Genomic DNA, 16,189 nt, shown 5'->3' on the forward strand with positions numbered 1-16,189 from the left:
CACAGAGGTCAGTGCAGATCACAGAGGGGTCAGGCAGATCAAGCTAAGGAGCAGACGTCTGTGCCACATTCCTCATGTGGCCTTCATCACAGAGACCATGTGTGCCTCTCTGCAGACAGAAAGGACTGAAAGTACAACTCTACTTGTGCCTCGGGGGAACTAGGCAATCATTTTGACTTTGAGCGCATTCAAGCGTTGAGCATTGGGGCTACAGTGGACCTAATGAAAGCCGGGTATCTTTGTGATGTCCTCTGGTTGGAAGAGGCCTACAGTAAGTCTAGTCTGAGTCATACCAGTTTGTTTTTAATCTAAAACATTTATATTTTTCACATCATCTAAACAAACTCTAGAGTTGACTAATGATGAAAAAAATAAAATAGCTCCAATCTGATGTCGGTTTTCGAGACAAACAAAAGCACAGACAAAAATGAGAATTTTAACAACTATTTATTGTCTTGAAGTATGTAACAAAATAATCGCTATGAACAAAAACAGCATTTTGCTTTGTACAACTAAGAAAATGTTTACAGACAAGCAAAACTAATTGTACAAAAATAATGGTAACATTGATACACAATAACAAAAAAAAAGTAAAAACGATAAAGAACAGAACATCCTCACGTCAGTGTGCAAACCGTTTATACAGATGGACACGTGCCCCTTTGTCAGGCAACAAATCCTGATAAATTATTTAAATAGCATTTATCTACACACACGCACACACACACAAATCAACCTCTCACAAACAGCTAAGACAAAACAGAACAATAATTTATCTGCTAAAAACAGCATTGGACATACATGATAAAGCAAAATTATTTATAAAAAAGAAATCTCCCATTTTACTGTCATTTTCACTAGGGTAGAACACGGGATTGGGAGCTCGGTTGTGTTTTTAGATATGAAATGTCATACTATTTACAACTCATGCTACAGTAGCACTGAGATCATTTCAAAGGAATATGAAAAAGTACTTAGGTTGTGTTTTTGTTTGATCAAATTATATAACAGCAATGAGGTAATATTTGTACATCAAAGATTTCCTTTGTTTTTCATCTCTCTCTGAAGAAAAGCCACACAAGTCACATACACTTCATGCTAAGTAGCCCTATCTGAAGAATACCTAATTCACTTTGCACAGCGGGAGATGATAGACACTGACAAGAGCATACATCTTGCTTCTGAAACCTGACTGTACCTTATTTTGGTCAGTTTGCACTGTGATGTTGGATGGATGTTTCTACTTTTTTAAAGTATTCAAATTGCCTTTGCTGCCTACATTGTAGGCAAAAGTCAATAAATTACATGTATTTACATGATCTCTAATTAAAACCTCAAAAGATGAGGGATATAAGTCTCTTCAATGACCAAGGTTTTGATTTGGGATGGGGGAGTATTATGGAGGGAAAACTGCCTTTGAGGTGGTTGGCTCTGGAAATTTTCTATTAAACATAATCCTTGTGTATTTTTTCTTTACTGGTTTGATATGGGAAGATCATCAATTCCATCTCACCCTGAGAGTTGTTTAGTTAACCAGACAACACCAACAAAGCCCATGATACTTGCATGTTTATAATATAGCTAATCTAAACTTAATTTTGGATTTCTTATTTCTGTAGTTCTTCTCTACATGGATTCTTAGGTATATGGGTAAATGTACTTTCTTGTTCCATCCAAGGCCAGACTACCACATACATGCATGAATGCAAACATCCACAACATCATGTTCCCCTTATTTCTAAGGCACTCCTCTCCCAATAGTTTTCTTCAGTCACAAGTCACAACAAAGATTCCTAAAAATATTACTGCTTTCTTCATCCTTTGAGTCCTCAAAAGTTGTATCATTCACAATCTACGTCCTGGTAAAGCAAAGGGAATATTTCATCAGTTTTTGTCTTTGGGATGTCCATCCAGAAGATAAGGTAATAAGGCACACAGGCTGAAGAAGTGACATAGAAGGACAGAGAGAGATGTAAAGGTTTGGAAGTGCATAGTTGTCTATGGGGAACCGTTCCCGCACAGAGATGAATGAGGTCTTTCAGAGAGCAAGAAAGCAGGGAGAGCTGGGCTAGAAAGGTGTTGGTGTCCTACTGGCAAAGCTAGAGGGCATATTTTCTTTTTTCCCCAGCTCTCCCTGCTCTTGTGGATGCTAAGGGTGGAGGAGAAGGGGCTCTCTGATCCTCAACTGGCAGTCAGCCGGTTGGTGCTCTGCCCAAACCAGCTTCAAGTTACCCTGAGGCTGACCACATGCCCTTCGCCCTGTCCAAGTGTGCGTGATGCAGAAGAAAGAGTTGCGGAGATAAATCGGTCCCTGGACTTTGCATCAGAATACATAAGTTCATACTTTATACAAAAAGGTGCATTCCTCAGAGCTTCCTGCGCCGTGCATTTATGCATCTGTTAAAAGAAAGAGACATAAGGTAAGGAGTTGGACCTCTAGGACATCAATTTTAAGAGCAGAACATCAAATGTTTGCTACGAAGCTGCTTTTGCAATCATATTTTTATTTAATTTTATTTAGATTCTCACCTCTGCATTCATACTTGAGGTCTGAGAAGTATACCATCTCCTGTGAGAAGACAAACAGACCTAGCCTGCCGCCTGCATATGTCTTGTCATAAATGCTACCAGAATCTGCCATGATCTTCTTGCCTTCATACATCACAACTCTGTGGGAATTAAGGAAAAATTAAAGATGGTGAGGTCCAAAGCTTGGAATTTTTACATGTGGAGAGGAAATATCTATGTGGACTAACAAATATCATCTGCTCACCTAATATGTCCTGTTCTTGGTCTGTGGATCAGATGCCATCTGTAGGCGGTGAAATCTTTCCATCCAACATTCTTAGGGTCATGCCAGAGAGTGCGGACCTAAAGCATGCCAAAATAAATAGTCATGTGTTGATCTTTTCATACATCCTTAATCACATATTAAAATATGCATTTGGGGATAGAACCTCTTTATAAAGTCCACCAAATATCTTACCTGTCCTGGTGTATTTCCTGTGTGCCAGAGGGCATTCCTGAGGTGCTCTCCTGGGCCAGTGGTGGAGTTGACCACTTTGATGGAAAGGCCAGAGTAGCCCTGGGCTTTGGTGGGTTTATTTGACCAGTAGGTCTGTGTGATCTGCTTCCACATCACCACATAGAACCTGGAACTAGACTGGTAACCAAACACGAAGCCAGCGTAATCGTCATCCCTCTCGGTGTTGATGAAGAAAGTCCCACTGAAGTCCACTGCATTGAACTCATGGTAACCTAAAGACGTAAAAAAATCAAGTTGGAGAAATTTCACCACTGCAACAGCTCAGAAAATTCTGTCCATCTATTCACCATTCTGCAAACAAACCAGAGAAAAATGGTGTTCACTGTGCAGACAATCACACAATCTCTTTTACTTACCAACAGCAATGCCAGGGTCACAGTTGACAGTCTGAACCAGTTCTTTGCCCTGATGACGGACGACCCAGTTAGGATCAATCTGGGAGGTGCCTTTGGGGTCCAGAGGAACCATCTGGAACTTGCGGAAGTCTGTCTGACTAATATCAAAGTTCTCTGGACACACGTCGTAGATGTCAGGCACATTGTCTTGGTCAAAGTCATCTTTGCAAGCATCTCCACGGCCATCACCTGAAAAGTATTTCATAAATATTCATTAATTAGGTTGACCACAGTCTTTTGAAGACCTCTAGCAATGCTGAGCACTGTGTATCAATGTGTTGCTGCTTCAGAACCCTTTAGGACAACCTGCATCCTTTCAGGTTGAAGCATGTTCCATTGTGCTCACCATCAGCGTCCAGCTGGTCAGGGTTGTGGGCCAGTCTGCAGTTGTCCTTTTCATCGGGGATGCCATCATTGTCATCATCGTGGTCGCAGGCGTCTCCCTTGCCGTCCTTGTCATGGTCAGCCTGGTTGGCGTTGGGGATATACGGGCAGTTGTCCAAGTTGTTCTGGTGTCCATCCTCATCAATGTCCTGGTTGCTGTCACACTTGTCTCCCACACGGTCATCATCTGAATCCACCTGCAATGGTAAAATTTGTTTGCGTAAGTTATGTCTTAATGTATAATTTAAGAGAACTGTGACGCATTAACACGTTAACACAGGTGATTACATTCCACAGTGTTCATTTCCTTTCACCATAGCGTTTCCTGACTGCCCTTGTTCTTTTCATCTCCCCTCTGTTTCTTTCATTAAGGACTTTCCTTAGGCTCCAATCACTCTTTGCTTCTGTAAAGCTGTCAAGCTCAATTTGTCCAAGATCTGTCGGTAGTTTTCATCTACTGTCAATCAAACATCACTCCTCAAGATTCTGTGCTTCTCCAACTCCAATTTGCTTGTTGAGCACTGCCAGCATCTGCAGTGAACAGCGAAGTAATATTAGTCCTACTTGGCAGGACTAGACGCACCTTGCGGCTCTAAGAAATAATAATGGCAGGGAGGATGAATGGAAGGAGATGGGGGAAGGATAAGATAATGGGTAACTGTAAAATCCAAAATTCTTAAATAGGAAATAGGGATAACTCCCTAACTAACTAAGAATAATTTAATAAATAGAAAAACAATTTTTGAAGAAGGCATTTTTGTGCAGTTTTTGTACTCCTTGGAACAGCAAATAACATTGCTGCTTCCATGTCCAGACTTGTTTCTTTGGACCTTTAATTGCACTGTGCAATTCACTCTTAAAGACCGCATCATTGTAGATTTGGAGGCCCTCCTCCTTTCCTCACCCTCATCCTGAGTCTCGTTGTTCAACACATTCCTTTTTCTCAGTGTAGCATGGCACAGGTGGACTGAGCAAGCCTGTCCTGTGGTGTGCCGACAGGGCATGCACACCGCCCAGGGCCAGCCCATTCCTCAGTAATATTCAGCTTAGGGCCTCTTTCCTCACATTAGCCAGCTAACGTCAATGGGCTATTGAAAAGACCCCTAGCCCCCCACCACGCCTTATTGAACTGATGTGCCCTTGAGCTGCACATGGGATTTACTCCACCTTTACATGGTGTGATAAAGCTTAGACAGCTACACAGGGCTAATGACTGAGGCTCTCTCTCTTTCAATTGGAGAGATATATGCTGAGCTATAGAGAAAGGCAGAGAGATGAATGTGGATTATTGTTGAGGAGTGAGGTGGAAGGAAATGGGAAAGGGCAGTGTGTATATGTATGTGTGTGTGTCCACACACCTGATCAGGATTATGTTCCAGGGGGCAGTTATCACACATGTCTCCCACTCCATCCAGATCTGTGTCTCTCTGGTCGACATTGTACACATAGGGACAGTTGTCCTTCTCATTTAGAATGCCTGGGAAATGAATGGACAATGTGTGATTTTAATAAAATATATTACTAAAACAGTATGAGCTCATTTCAGTGCAGACCTAAAAATATAGATGTCCCTAGGATTGTTTTTATTAAAGTTTCCGGTCCTTACCATCTCCATCGATGTCCACAGCGCAGGCATCTCCCTCTTGATTGTTGTCTGTGTCTGTCTGGTCTGGGTTACTGTCGTAGGGGCAGTTGTCACAGCGGTCACCAACGTCATCACGGTCATAATCGGACTGCCTGGGGTTGTAGACGAATGGACAGTTGTCCTGTTGGAGAAAAGAGAAATACAGAGAGTTGAGGATAGGTTTTCAGGTGCAGTCCTTGTCATTTGCCATCAGACTCTAAGTGGATTTATTTATGAGGGAGTGATGTGGGATGAAAAGGTGCTTTATTTTTAGGCCATGTCCCAATTCTAACATTGGGATTAGCGGCACACAGTGCAGCTCCTTCAGACTCGTGCCTCAGTGTTGGAATTTGAGGTTTTGGCTCAGGCAAAGGAGAAACTTTTTCTTTCCTTCTGAGCCTCCCCTCCCCATCCCCCTCTCCACCTGCCTTCTTATTATACAGCATGAATGATGAATGTAAAAGTCACAATCGTAGCTTGCTGGCAGCCAGAGTGAGCAAACACACATACTGACTTGTGCACTGTCATTGCCACATCTGGAGATTTTCACTTACCCTGTCATCAGGAATGCTGTCATTGTCATCATCATTGTCACAAGCATCTCCAATGCCGTCCTTATCATAATCTTCCTGTCCAGAGTTAGGGAGGTTGGGGCAGTTGTCCTGAAAAACAGAAAACACAATCAGACACTCAGAAATGATAATATTCATATAGGTAATTTGATTCTGTAATCTCAGTGTCTTACTGCTTCAGCAATACCTACCTTTTTGCAGTGGTAGGTGGCATTCTCCACGCAAACCAAGTCAGCATTGGGCCATCCATCCAGATCTGTGTCCTCTCCACAGATATGACCATTGCCAGCGTAGCCAGGTTTGCACTCGCAACGATACATGGGATCAGCAAAGTGTCCGAGGTAGTTACAGCGGGCGTTTTTGTTGCAGTTGTGGCTTCCGTCAAGACAGGGATTACGGGGTGTGCACACCTGGAGAGTGAATGAGGGATGAATAGTAATAACAATTAGTAATCAGAATGGCTCTGCATAGTCCAAATTCATGACATTCTGTAGAAAGGCAGACATTCATCAGAGTAAATGAACATTGTCATGCCCTGGGGACACAAGTGTACTTGTACCTTACACAAACTATTTGTGTTATCAGTATCAATTAATGATCAGTCTGATCGACTTGAAAATCTTTCTGTCATCAGTCAGATAAACTCATGAACACATCAGAGCCTTTGCTCTTTTCTGCTCTTATTGGCTTCTTTTTTTGACAAAGACAGGGCTGTACTTGCCTGTTTCTTAGCAGCAGCCTGCTCCACACCTCTGCCAAACGGCTGGGGTCCAGAGTAGCGAGAAGGACATGGCAGGCAGTTGTAGCCAGGATCTGTGTTCACACAGCGGTGCGCACCATTAAACTCAAAGCAAGCGTCTGGAACCTCCTTGCACTGTTTTCAGGATAAAAAGAACAACAATTCTTATCCGGAGACTGGGCAAATATTACATCAAACATCAAACTTAGCTGACAAAATCAGAATAAAAAGATCTGTGGAATTTTTACCTCATCAACATCTTTACACTTGATACCATTGCCGGTGTAGCCAACTGGGCACTTTCCGCACTTCCAGGAACCATCAGGGGAACTGATGCACTTGGCCCCAGCAAAGCAGGGGTTGGATAGACACCCATCTGAAAACAGCAATGTTCATGCCCATTATCAAGACATCTACAAAATCCAAGGTATTATTTAGTTGTAACCTTTTTTAATCAGGTAAATGACAATGATCTCATAATGAAGGGAGATCTGGGTATATAAACATATAATTCCATAATTTAAAACTTAAAATACAGAAAGAAGCCATAAACAGTAATACAGGATCTAGAAACCCTGCTAATAATCAGAATGCCTCACCAATGGGACAAGCTTTCTTGTTGCACATCTGGGTATCTTTGGTTTCACCAACACACTCTTTGCCACCATATTTTGGTGCAGGGTCATTGCACACACGTTTACGAATCTGGACACCACCTCCACATGTAAGACTGCAGGTATCCCACGGTGACCAGGGTCCCCAGTTGCCATTGACTAAGGAATACAAGGAGGACACATGTTGCATTATTAATTGCTATCCTTGCTGTAGAGATCACAGAAATGCACCCAGGCTGTGAATATCAGATGGTGGGACTTACTGGGGCATGGAGACTTCTGACACTTCTCGGTTTGCCTGCCCTCTCCCTCACAGTCCTTGCCTCCAAGCTGGGGGGTGGGGGAGTTGCAGAGGCGGATACGGGTGATGACACCAGCACCACAGGTGACAGAGCATGATGACCAGGGTGACCAGTGGCTCCAGTTGCCATCCTGCTTGACTGAAAGCCGCAAAAATAGGTCAGAGGTCAGGTATCACGAAGTAAAGCGTTGCACCACTGTGGCACTCAATCATAAAAACCATTATGGCACACAGGCTGGCAAAACTCTATTCAAATAATTATAGTACAATAATAGATAAATTAATCACATTAATCATTAAGGCTGTTTGACATTATCTGTATGTTTGTTTGTGTTTAGTTGATGGATGTATGTTGTGTTAACTCACAGCGCTTGTCACACTCCTGGAGGTAGCATTCGCGGGTCTGCACAGAGGTACCCTCACAGTTGTTATTGATACGGTCGCAAGAGCGCCCACGCTGCTGGATGCCCCGCCCACATGACACGGAACAATGGGTCCATTCAGACCACGGCGACCAGCCGTCCTCTGCATAGTCGCTCGCTGAGCAGGAGGGAGAAGGAGAGAATATGAGAGAGAGGCGAAGAGGGAGACAATAAAAGAGCTATTCCACCAAGGCAGCACCCCTCCACCCCACAAACACCCCCAAGCCTAAATGAAGAAGGAAAGCTTTTAAAGCAGAGGGCTAATAGTGTGGATTTAGCTGGGACTTAGACAGAAAGAAGGCCCTCTGTTGAGAGGAAGGGCAGGGACTGACACTTTGAGAGAAGCTGGGGAAATAGAAAGGCCTACTGTCCCCAGGATACATAGGGATGCCCCATTGACTTATGTTTTCCTAAAGAGGAAACAGATTTTGCAAACATGGTCCTGGGTGTGTAATGACTTCAACAAGTGGCTGAGGTCAGGATGAATGTGGCTCCCGCTGTTTATTTAGGTTTTAGGGAAGCATTGCAGCCAAGCCTGCATAGGTATGAAGAACATGTCACTTCTCTTCATGTAGAAGATGGCTTTACTAAACAGCCAACCAATTTTCCATCCCGCTCTAACCAATTTGGCAAATTACAGCCGTTTCAACTTGAAGATTCAAAGATGTTTTGGAGCACAAAGCACCAATGTTCCAAACACATAAGCACCCTTTCATTTACTCGGATGTTAGTGCAGTTAAATCGTCTCTAAATTAACTCTGTTTTCCCTTGAATAGAAACCTTTACATCTAGGGAAATATTTGTGGCTTTTTGTTTTATATGGCAAATAATTTCTCAGTGAATGGAGCAGTGTTTGAATGCTCCATCTGTTGGTTGAAATGTATACATTCTAGCTTACAGAGGCCATTTATACAGTAGCTTATAGTACAGGTTTACATAACTGTAATTACAGTGTACTTCCCTATAGCTGTGCAGATTCTAACAATATGAGTTTGGGTTTAGAGAACAGAAAAGCTTACGTGTTCCACAGCGCGGGCAGCACTCTCCATCAGGAACAGTAGCATTAGCGCAGGGGATCAGAGGGCAGGAGATCTTGCGGCACACAGTAGCAGAGTTCTGCACAAACAGAGAGACAATATTTATGAAAAATTCATTTCAGGTGCTGTATTTATTCCTTATTTTCAAAAGTAACTGAGACACTACTAAACAGTGTCAAGTAGGGTTGATTGTTGTGTAAACTTATTTATACTAGTACGTGTTGCTGGGTGATTTTCATGTCCGTGCAACAAACTCATTAAATTGCCCGTTTAACATCTGAGTGTGCACAGATGGCTTTACCAAGCCAGAAAAACTAAAAGGCAGAATTCTGGCTGAGAACGAAGACCCCTGCAGACTACCATCTGCCCACTGGGTCAGGCGAGGGTGGGAATAAGGCCAAACTCCTAATAATGGAAGTTGGTTTCACTGTAGAACCGGACTGGGCACTGAGCCCTAAACAAGTAAAGCCAGCCTGCCAGCACAACCTGTGTGTGTGTGTGCACTGTGAATGACTCAGGGATAACGACTGCCTCTAAGTATGCATGCTAATGCTCTCCCTGCTGGATCTGATAACTTACAGGGGGAAAGGGGGGAAATAGGGACAACTAGTGTACCAGAAGAAGAGGACATCAGGAAATGAAGCCCCTCTGTGAAATGCAGGGATCTTCGCTGCAAAGTATTTTTCACCTGACCCCATCCCTTTTTTCAACTTGTCAGAGCCAAGGTCTTTTCTTAATTATGGCCAATGCATCACTTAAAGTCTGGTCAAGTCCCTCTAGGCCGCACTTCAGTTGAACTTCTGACAACGGGACTCTCATTACAGCTGTAACTGCTGCTGGCTTTCTGCCAGGCCTTCACACTACTAATTACTGACCAGATCAGTTGAGTGGTTTTAAGTGTGTGTGCCTTGGTGTGGTTACATATCACTGTGTGTGTGTATGTGTATGTGTGCATGTACAAACAAGTCAGACAATAGAGTGTGTCCCCTCACACGTGTGTCTAAGTGCTCTTAAGACAAATTTCTGTTGTTTTCACAACCTGTCCAGATCTCACCTGACAAGTGCACTCGGTGCAGTCATCAACGGTCCACTCGTCTCTGTTCTTGTGCACGATACCATTGTGAATGCAGACGCCACTGTGAATACCGATGTGGGTCTTAATCAGCTTGTTTTCATCCGTCTGGTATAGGAAAAGCAGACAAAAAAAAAGTTACAGCACAAGGTCATTTGTTTGTTTTTATACCAAAAATATATATAAAAGATGGTGATATGCAGCACTTCAGTTGAACTTCTGACAACAGAGCTCTCATTACAGCTGTAACTGCTGCTGGCTTTCAGGTAGATTGAGGTAGACAAGTTTATAGGAATTATACAGTGTTAATGCAAAACGAAAACTTTCTTCAAGTTTAGAGAAACTGTTTTGAAAAATAAAATTATGTACTACTAAAAAATGTAGCAGCTATTGATGATTAAGGATGTCATCTAAAGTTTCACTGCAGCTATATTCAGATGTATGGTGCCATTCACTACAAACTGCAACAGGCTCCCTTGTTTTCCAAGTGCTCAAATTATTCTTAACACCATTTGATTAACAATAAATATAATTTTAAAGTGCAAAACCTAACAAATACCACCTCTCCTTAGCTGAGTTTACAGTATGTTATTTTGCTGGAGAGCTGTGCAAAGGTGGTGACCACACACATCTAAGACACACACAAACACACATAGGCAGACACACATGCAGCAGACAGGGAGACAGTCAAGTGAGTTTGACCCTTACAAGCTGGCGGAGTTCATTGGACAGCTCCTTGACCACCACACCGAGACCCTTGAGCTCCTTAAACATGCTGACCAGGTCCTCACAGGAGAAGCCACAGACCATCTGCAGATCTTCACCAGAGCAAAATAAGAGAGACAGATCATACATATTTGCTTTCTCATTCTATTGTAGTCCTGTCAGTCTCAGATGTGAGTCTGGACATAATACGAAGTCTACTATATGTCAAAGTAACATGCAGCAGTGTTTACCTTTAGACTTATGTCCAGTGTACTCTGTTCTGATGGCTGAAGAGCCATTGAGATTCTCCAGGATCATGGTGTCAGTCGTCATTGCTGAGGATAGAGCAGTACCATAAATCAAATCACATATCTGTACACTCATACATGCACTTAATTTATTAGAGTACCACACATCCCATGCCGCTATAAATTATGATGAAAAGCAACACGTTAATTCTCCTGCAGCACAGAGAACATACTTTGAGACCACAGCAGCCTGAGATATTTGTAAACTGGCATTCCACTGTAACAAGCAGTAAACAGCTTCCCAGAGAGTGTTTTTTGTAGAAATCAGCAGGGAAATTAATTATATACACATGTTTTTGATAAGGACTCGCTGGTGTTTGGCGGTACTTGAGGCAGATGAATGATGAGTAAACACACAAGACGTCTTGATCATAATTACTCACAGCTTTGGCATCCTTTGTTGCGGAGGATGGCATCTAGTGTTGTTCCAAACACAAACCGCACGTTTTGCAGGACCCCCTGTAAGCATCAATGTTCAGTTTAAGCCATAACCTGGTGCAGCAGCAAATGAAACCTCTTATCATTGCATCATAGTGAAAGCATTAAATTAAACGCCATATTCAGTCCTGCTATATGTGCGTATTTTACGCATTTGAACATATAACATACGCATTAAACAAAACTGTGGTGACAACGTTAAAAAGATACTTCATCGCTTCGATAAAATCAACATTTCTATTTAACATTCAATTTCCAGTCTAGAGTTCTCACCATAAACCTGTCCTTCACGGCTCCCTTCCCAACCCTGAGCTGCGCGCTGGCAGGGGTCTCCTGCGTCAGGATGCTCTGGATGGGCGCATCCAGCTCTGCGGTGTTCACCTCCTCGCATCCCGCGTACAGCAGCGCCCGGTCCTCCTGCACGAACAACGTGATATTCTTCCAGTGGCCCGTAGCCAGATCCACATCTTCGATGGAAACCACTTGCTGCTTGTTCTCGGTGGCGAAAACTATGTCCAAAGTGTTCGCCTTTCCGTTGGAGACGATCTCAAACACGGGACCGGAGCCGTCCTTCTTCTCCACGGTCAGGAGACTTCCCCGGGTCCGTTTGAACTGCTTGAAGTTGAGCAGGAGAAGGAATCCCCTCTCGGCGTGGATGGAATCGATCAGGTCCCTGAAGGCCCTCTCGGGGACCGGGGGGATCAGGCTCGGATTGAGGATCTTGTAGGCGGGGCTGTACGGGTCGTCTCCTTTCACCAGGGAGACGCCGTGGTTCTTCTTGGAGACTTGGATGAGATCAAACAAGTCATACACGCTATTGTCGTCTCGGCTCTCTGCGGGTGAATAATAATAAGCAGTCAGCCTTTGTCTGGCAGGGCACTGGACTTCAGTTGTTTTCACTTTCAATGAATGTGGAGGGTTTTTTTTTTTTTTTTTTTTTTTTTTTTTAAATTAGCCTCTTTTTTTTTTCATTTTTTTTTATCTGAACAGAGAAATAAAGTTTTACAAGTTCAAGTTGAATCTCTCACTTCAGTCAAACTCACCTGCGACTCTCGCACTCTCGCAGGTCCAAAGCATCAATAGTAAAAATATCCCTGTCAACTTCATGGTGCAACACCAGCCCGACTGCCTGCGACAATCACGACAACAATCTAAAAATTAAGAACATTACTGTCAATGTCAGACAAAACAGATTGATGTTCAACAGGTTGAAAACATAAAAATGCTTAACCTCGGATCACAAATCAATGAATTTATGCAGCTGCAGCAGGTGAAATAGACGCATTCATTATAACGTAATATTTGTAACTCACCTGCTCAACGAAAACAGCAGACAAAAGTAATAAAATCCTCCAAATATGTAGAAATCCAGCAATAATCCCCAAGAATGGATTTATATTGATTTTTTAAAAAGAAAAAAGTTCCAACGTGAAAAGCAGGGAAATAAAAAATCTTGCGTGTTTTTCTTCTTGATTGAAAACTTGACCCTGCTGGTATCAGCCGCTAAAAAACTCTCTTTTAAGCCGAGGGGGGACAAAGTGCTATTTAAATAGTTTGATGCCATTCCTAAGAAGTGGCCTCGTCCAATCACGGTGAGGGGAGAAAAAGGGACGAGCTTATCCTCTTAGTTCAGAGAGAGAGAGGGGGGGGGAGAGAAAGAGGGAGAGGGGGGTGGGGGGTGACGAGGGACCAACTTCAGTATGTTGCACTCAGACTTTTAATGGACCAGTGTTTCCTCTCACTGGGTCCATCCATCAGTCCTCAGAGGTATTTTCATCTCAAAGAATCCCATAACGCAGACTACAAACAACAGTAATACTTCTGCAATATTCCACTCGTGTTTCTGTGGTATGCAAAGTGAAAAATGACATAAAGTTATAAAAGTTCACTCCTGCAGTTTTTGTAGTTAGTTTTCCACAAGATCTGTCTTGTTCTATAGTGAGATTGCACAATATGTTTTAATTATAACTATTATAAATAGCTGTAATGATATACTTATAATATTCCTAGTTACAGTGTGCATGTGGTTTTTAATGTTTATCCGCAATAATTTCTTATGCTTTTACGTTATTTAATACTCATATATTTTTACTTGATCTACTATGATACTACTTGATGTCTACACTAATATTCTATATTATTCTATTTCCATGGATTCTGATTTTATTTTGTTTTTATCCTTAAATATATACTATAATTATTGTCGTTCAGACATGTGCTTTTTTTAATTGAGAGAAAGCATATTTTTCCAGGTTTAATAGGTCATATCAGGTCTGAACAGTCGTGAGTTTCAGACACAGATGTCAAATATTATCCTCAGCTGGCTGCAATTCCAGCTCCAGCCGCTAGGAGCCGACGTGAGTTCACTGGAGAGTAGCCTGAGGCAGTTCAAGGTGCTGCTGCACACCTTCACTTGGTGACTTTCACTGGTTTTTGCACAAAAGACTATATATTTAACAAAATCATTAAAATGGTGATATTTAATGCACCATCCTATTTTAAGTCTTTGAAAACAGTGCAAGTGGAAGTATGTCCTTTCTGATTAAGTGTCAGTGAGCAAAGCACTGCATTTCTGCCAAAGTAGAAGAATAGATTGATGAAGAAGAAAAAAATACAAATGGGATAAAAGGGATAAATCATGTAGTGGCACTGAAGCATATGGCACTGTGATGAAAAACACATAAATCAACGAAAATAATATAAGCAACACTCAAATAATTTTAAAACAAACAGAAACTATTAAATTCAAGGCAAATCTTCTTTAATTCTTAGTGAAAAAGGCAATTTTGAATTACAATGTGTTGTAGATCAGGGTCACTCCTTAAAAATCTTTGGATCATCTAAACTAAACAGTCAATCACTAAACTGTTTATACTGAATTTTAAAAAATGCTTTACATCTTATTTACAACAAGGTTACATAAATGTTTCTACTGAATATCATGTTTATTTCCAGTTTATTTCTGTTTAGTGAAGAGCACTTCTACTTAAGCTCTGGAAAAAAGCCATACAGACAAATGTAAACCAGTTGACACAGTATCACGCCAACAGAAACAAAGCAATGATTCTCTGCAAGAGATTCACTTGATTCCTTTCTGTCACTTTATTATCTTTCAGTCTGGCTGCTACTGGCTCCACTTGTAGTTGTAGGAAATACAGTGACATCACATCCATCCGTTATTTATCAGCCGGCATCATAATATTTACCCTTTCAACCCCTCTACTCGACAGAAATATGAGAAAGGAGACATTTATTATAACAAGAAAGCGAGAGTGTTCCTTCTCCTCTGCTGTGTAAAACAGGCAGTGTTTTGACTACCTGTCGATGGAAGACAGATCTACCTTTGACAGAGAATTTGCCATTCACAGTGACAGAGAAATGCAAGCGTTTTTGGCTGCACAAAGAAGTGTAATTTATCTACTCGATGCGTAAGACACATGCCTTTATATGTAATGTGACAGGCTTCAGTGCTACGAATGAATTTAACACACAGGTGTGTAGCGGTGTAGAAGGTCCCTGTGATGGAGCTGAAAGCTGGTTTAGGAGTCTGGGGATTTAACCTGTACCCTGAGGGGTCCTGAGGTCAGAGCTGAGCTGACTCTTCTGGTGCCTGCAAGTCTCAGTCTCAGATCAGGACACCTGATGGAGACTGTAGGTAGCTTGTTTCAGCCTGCGTAGGACACACTGTTGTTGCCTCAGGTGCCAAGACAATTGATTGTCTACAGCAATACGAAAATATATACTGGTACAGATTTGTCAGTGTGCATAGGTGTTAACCAGAGTGAGCAAATGGACTGACTCGTGTTTGAGTGACGCACAATTTGGGAGTTTTTTAAGTTCATTTAAGACACATGTTAATGTTAGTTTGGTTGTTTTTTTGTGAGCTTGGCCTCTGAAGAAGAAAGCATATGCAGAAAAAATGTGTTGCTGTTTTTGGCAGAAGAAATTATTAATAAAAGGATCAAGGAAGTATTTGTATGTGCGTTGCCACACACATTCACCACAGACCACTGGTGTAAAAGGGTGCATGTGCAGTAAACATGTGCACATGAACACAGCACATCCTCCTCTTTTTACCCTCCTATCCTTTCTTGTTTTTGTTCCAAAGAGGAGGAGAGGAGAAGAAAGGAGTGAAGAAACAAGGAGAGGAGAGGACAGGAGAGGAGAAGAGAAGAGAAGGAGAAACAAGGAGGGGAGAGGAGAGAAAGGAGAGGGGAGGAGAAACAGAGAGGTGAAATAAGGAGAGGAGAGGAGAGACAAAGAAGAAACAAGGACATAAGAGACAAAGAGAGGAGAGGAGAAACAGAGGAGAAACAAAGAGAGGAGAAACAGGGAGAGGAGAGACAACTACAGTTGTTGAGAACTACACTATATACTTGCACATACATGTCATCTCACTGCCGAGTGACTATGCTCCTCTGGACCCACGTGCAGGAAATCATTTTATGACATCTGACAAAACTTTGCATAACCCCTGTCTGTCTTCTTGTAGCTGAGGTTCAGCATCTTGACAGGTCCTGACATGACCCCAC

At 42.2% G+C, this 16,189-nt stretch overlaps 1 protein-coding gene across 1 annotated transcript; it reads right to left on the reverse strand.

Moving 5' to 3' along the window:
• Positions 1-459: 459 nt before the first annotated feature.
• Positions 460-13,163, reverse strand: thbs1b (thrombospondin 1b). The gene is made up of 23 exons (XM_042391057.1): positions 12,971-13,163; positions 12,701-12,808; positions 11,931-12,490; positions 11,603-11,678; positions 11,163-11,246; positions 10,915-11,024; positions 10,189-10,314; positions 9,117-9,213; positions 8,042-8,215; positions 7,638-7,814; positions 7,360-7,533; positions 7,009-7,136; positions 6,743-6,895; positions 6,213-6,431; positions 6,004-6,111; positions 5,432-5,591; positions 5,184-5,302; positions 3,788-4,022; positions 3,403-3,630; positions 2,987-3,258; positions 2,774-2,871; positions 2,530-2,669; positions 460-2,397 (listed from the first exon to the last, which is right to left on the reverse strand). Exons 2-23 carry the CDS (start codon positions 12,762-12,764, stop codon positions 2,390-2,392), a joined length of 3,510 nt encoding a protein of 1,169 aa, XP_042246991.1. The 5' UTR covers positions 12,765-12,808; positions 12,971-13,163; the 3' UTR covers positions 460-2,389.
• Between the last annotated feature and the right edge of the window lie 3,026 nt (positions 13,164-16,189).

Source organism: Thunnus maccoyii, chromosome 17 (assembly GCF_910596095.1).
Source record: "Thunnus maccoyii chromosome 17, fThuMac1.1, whole genome shotgun sequence".
Classification (NCBI taxonomy): domain Eukaryota; kingdom Metazoa; phylum Chordata; class Actinopteri; order Scombriformes; family Scombridae; genus Thunnus; species Thunnus maccoyii.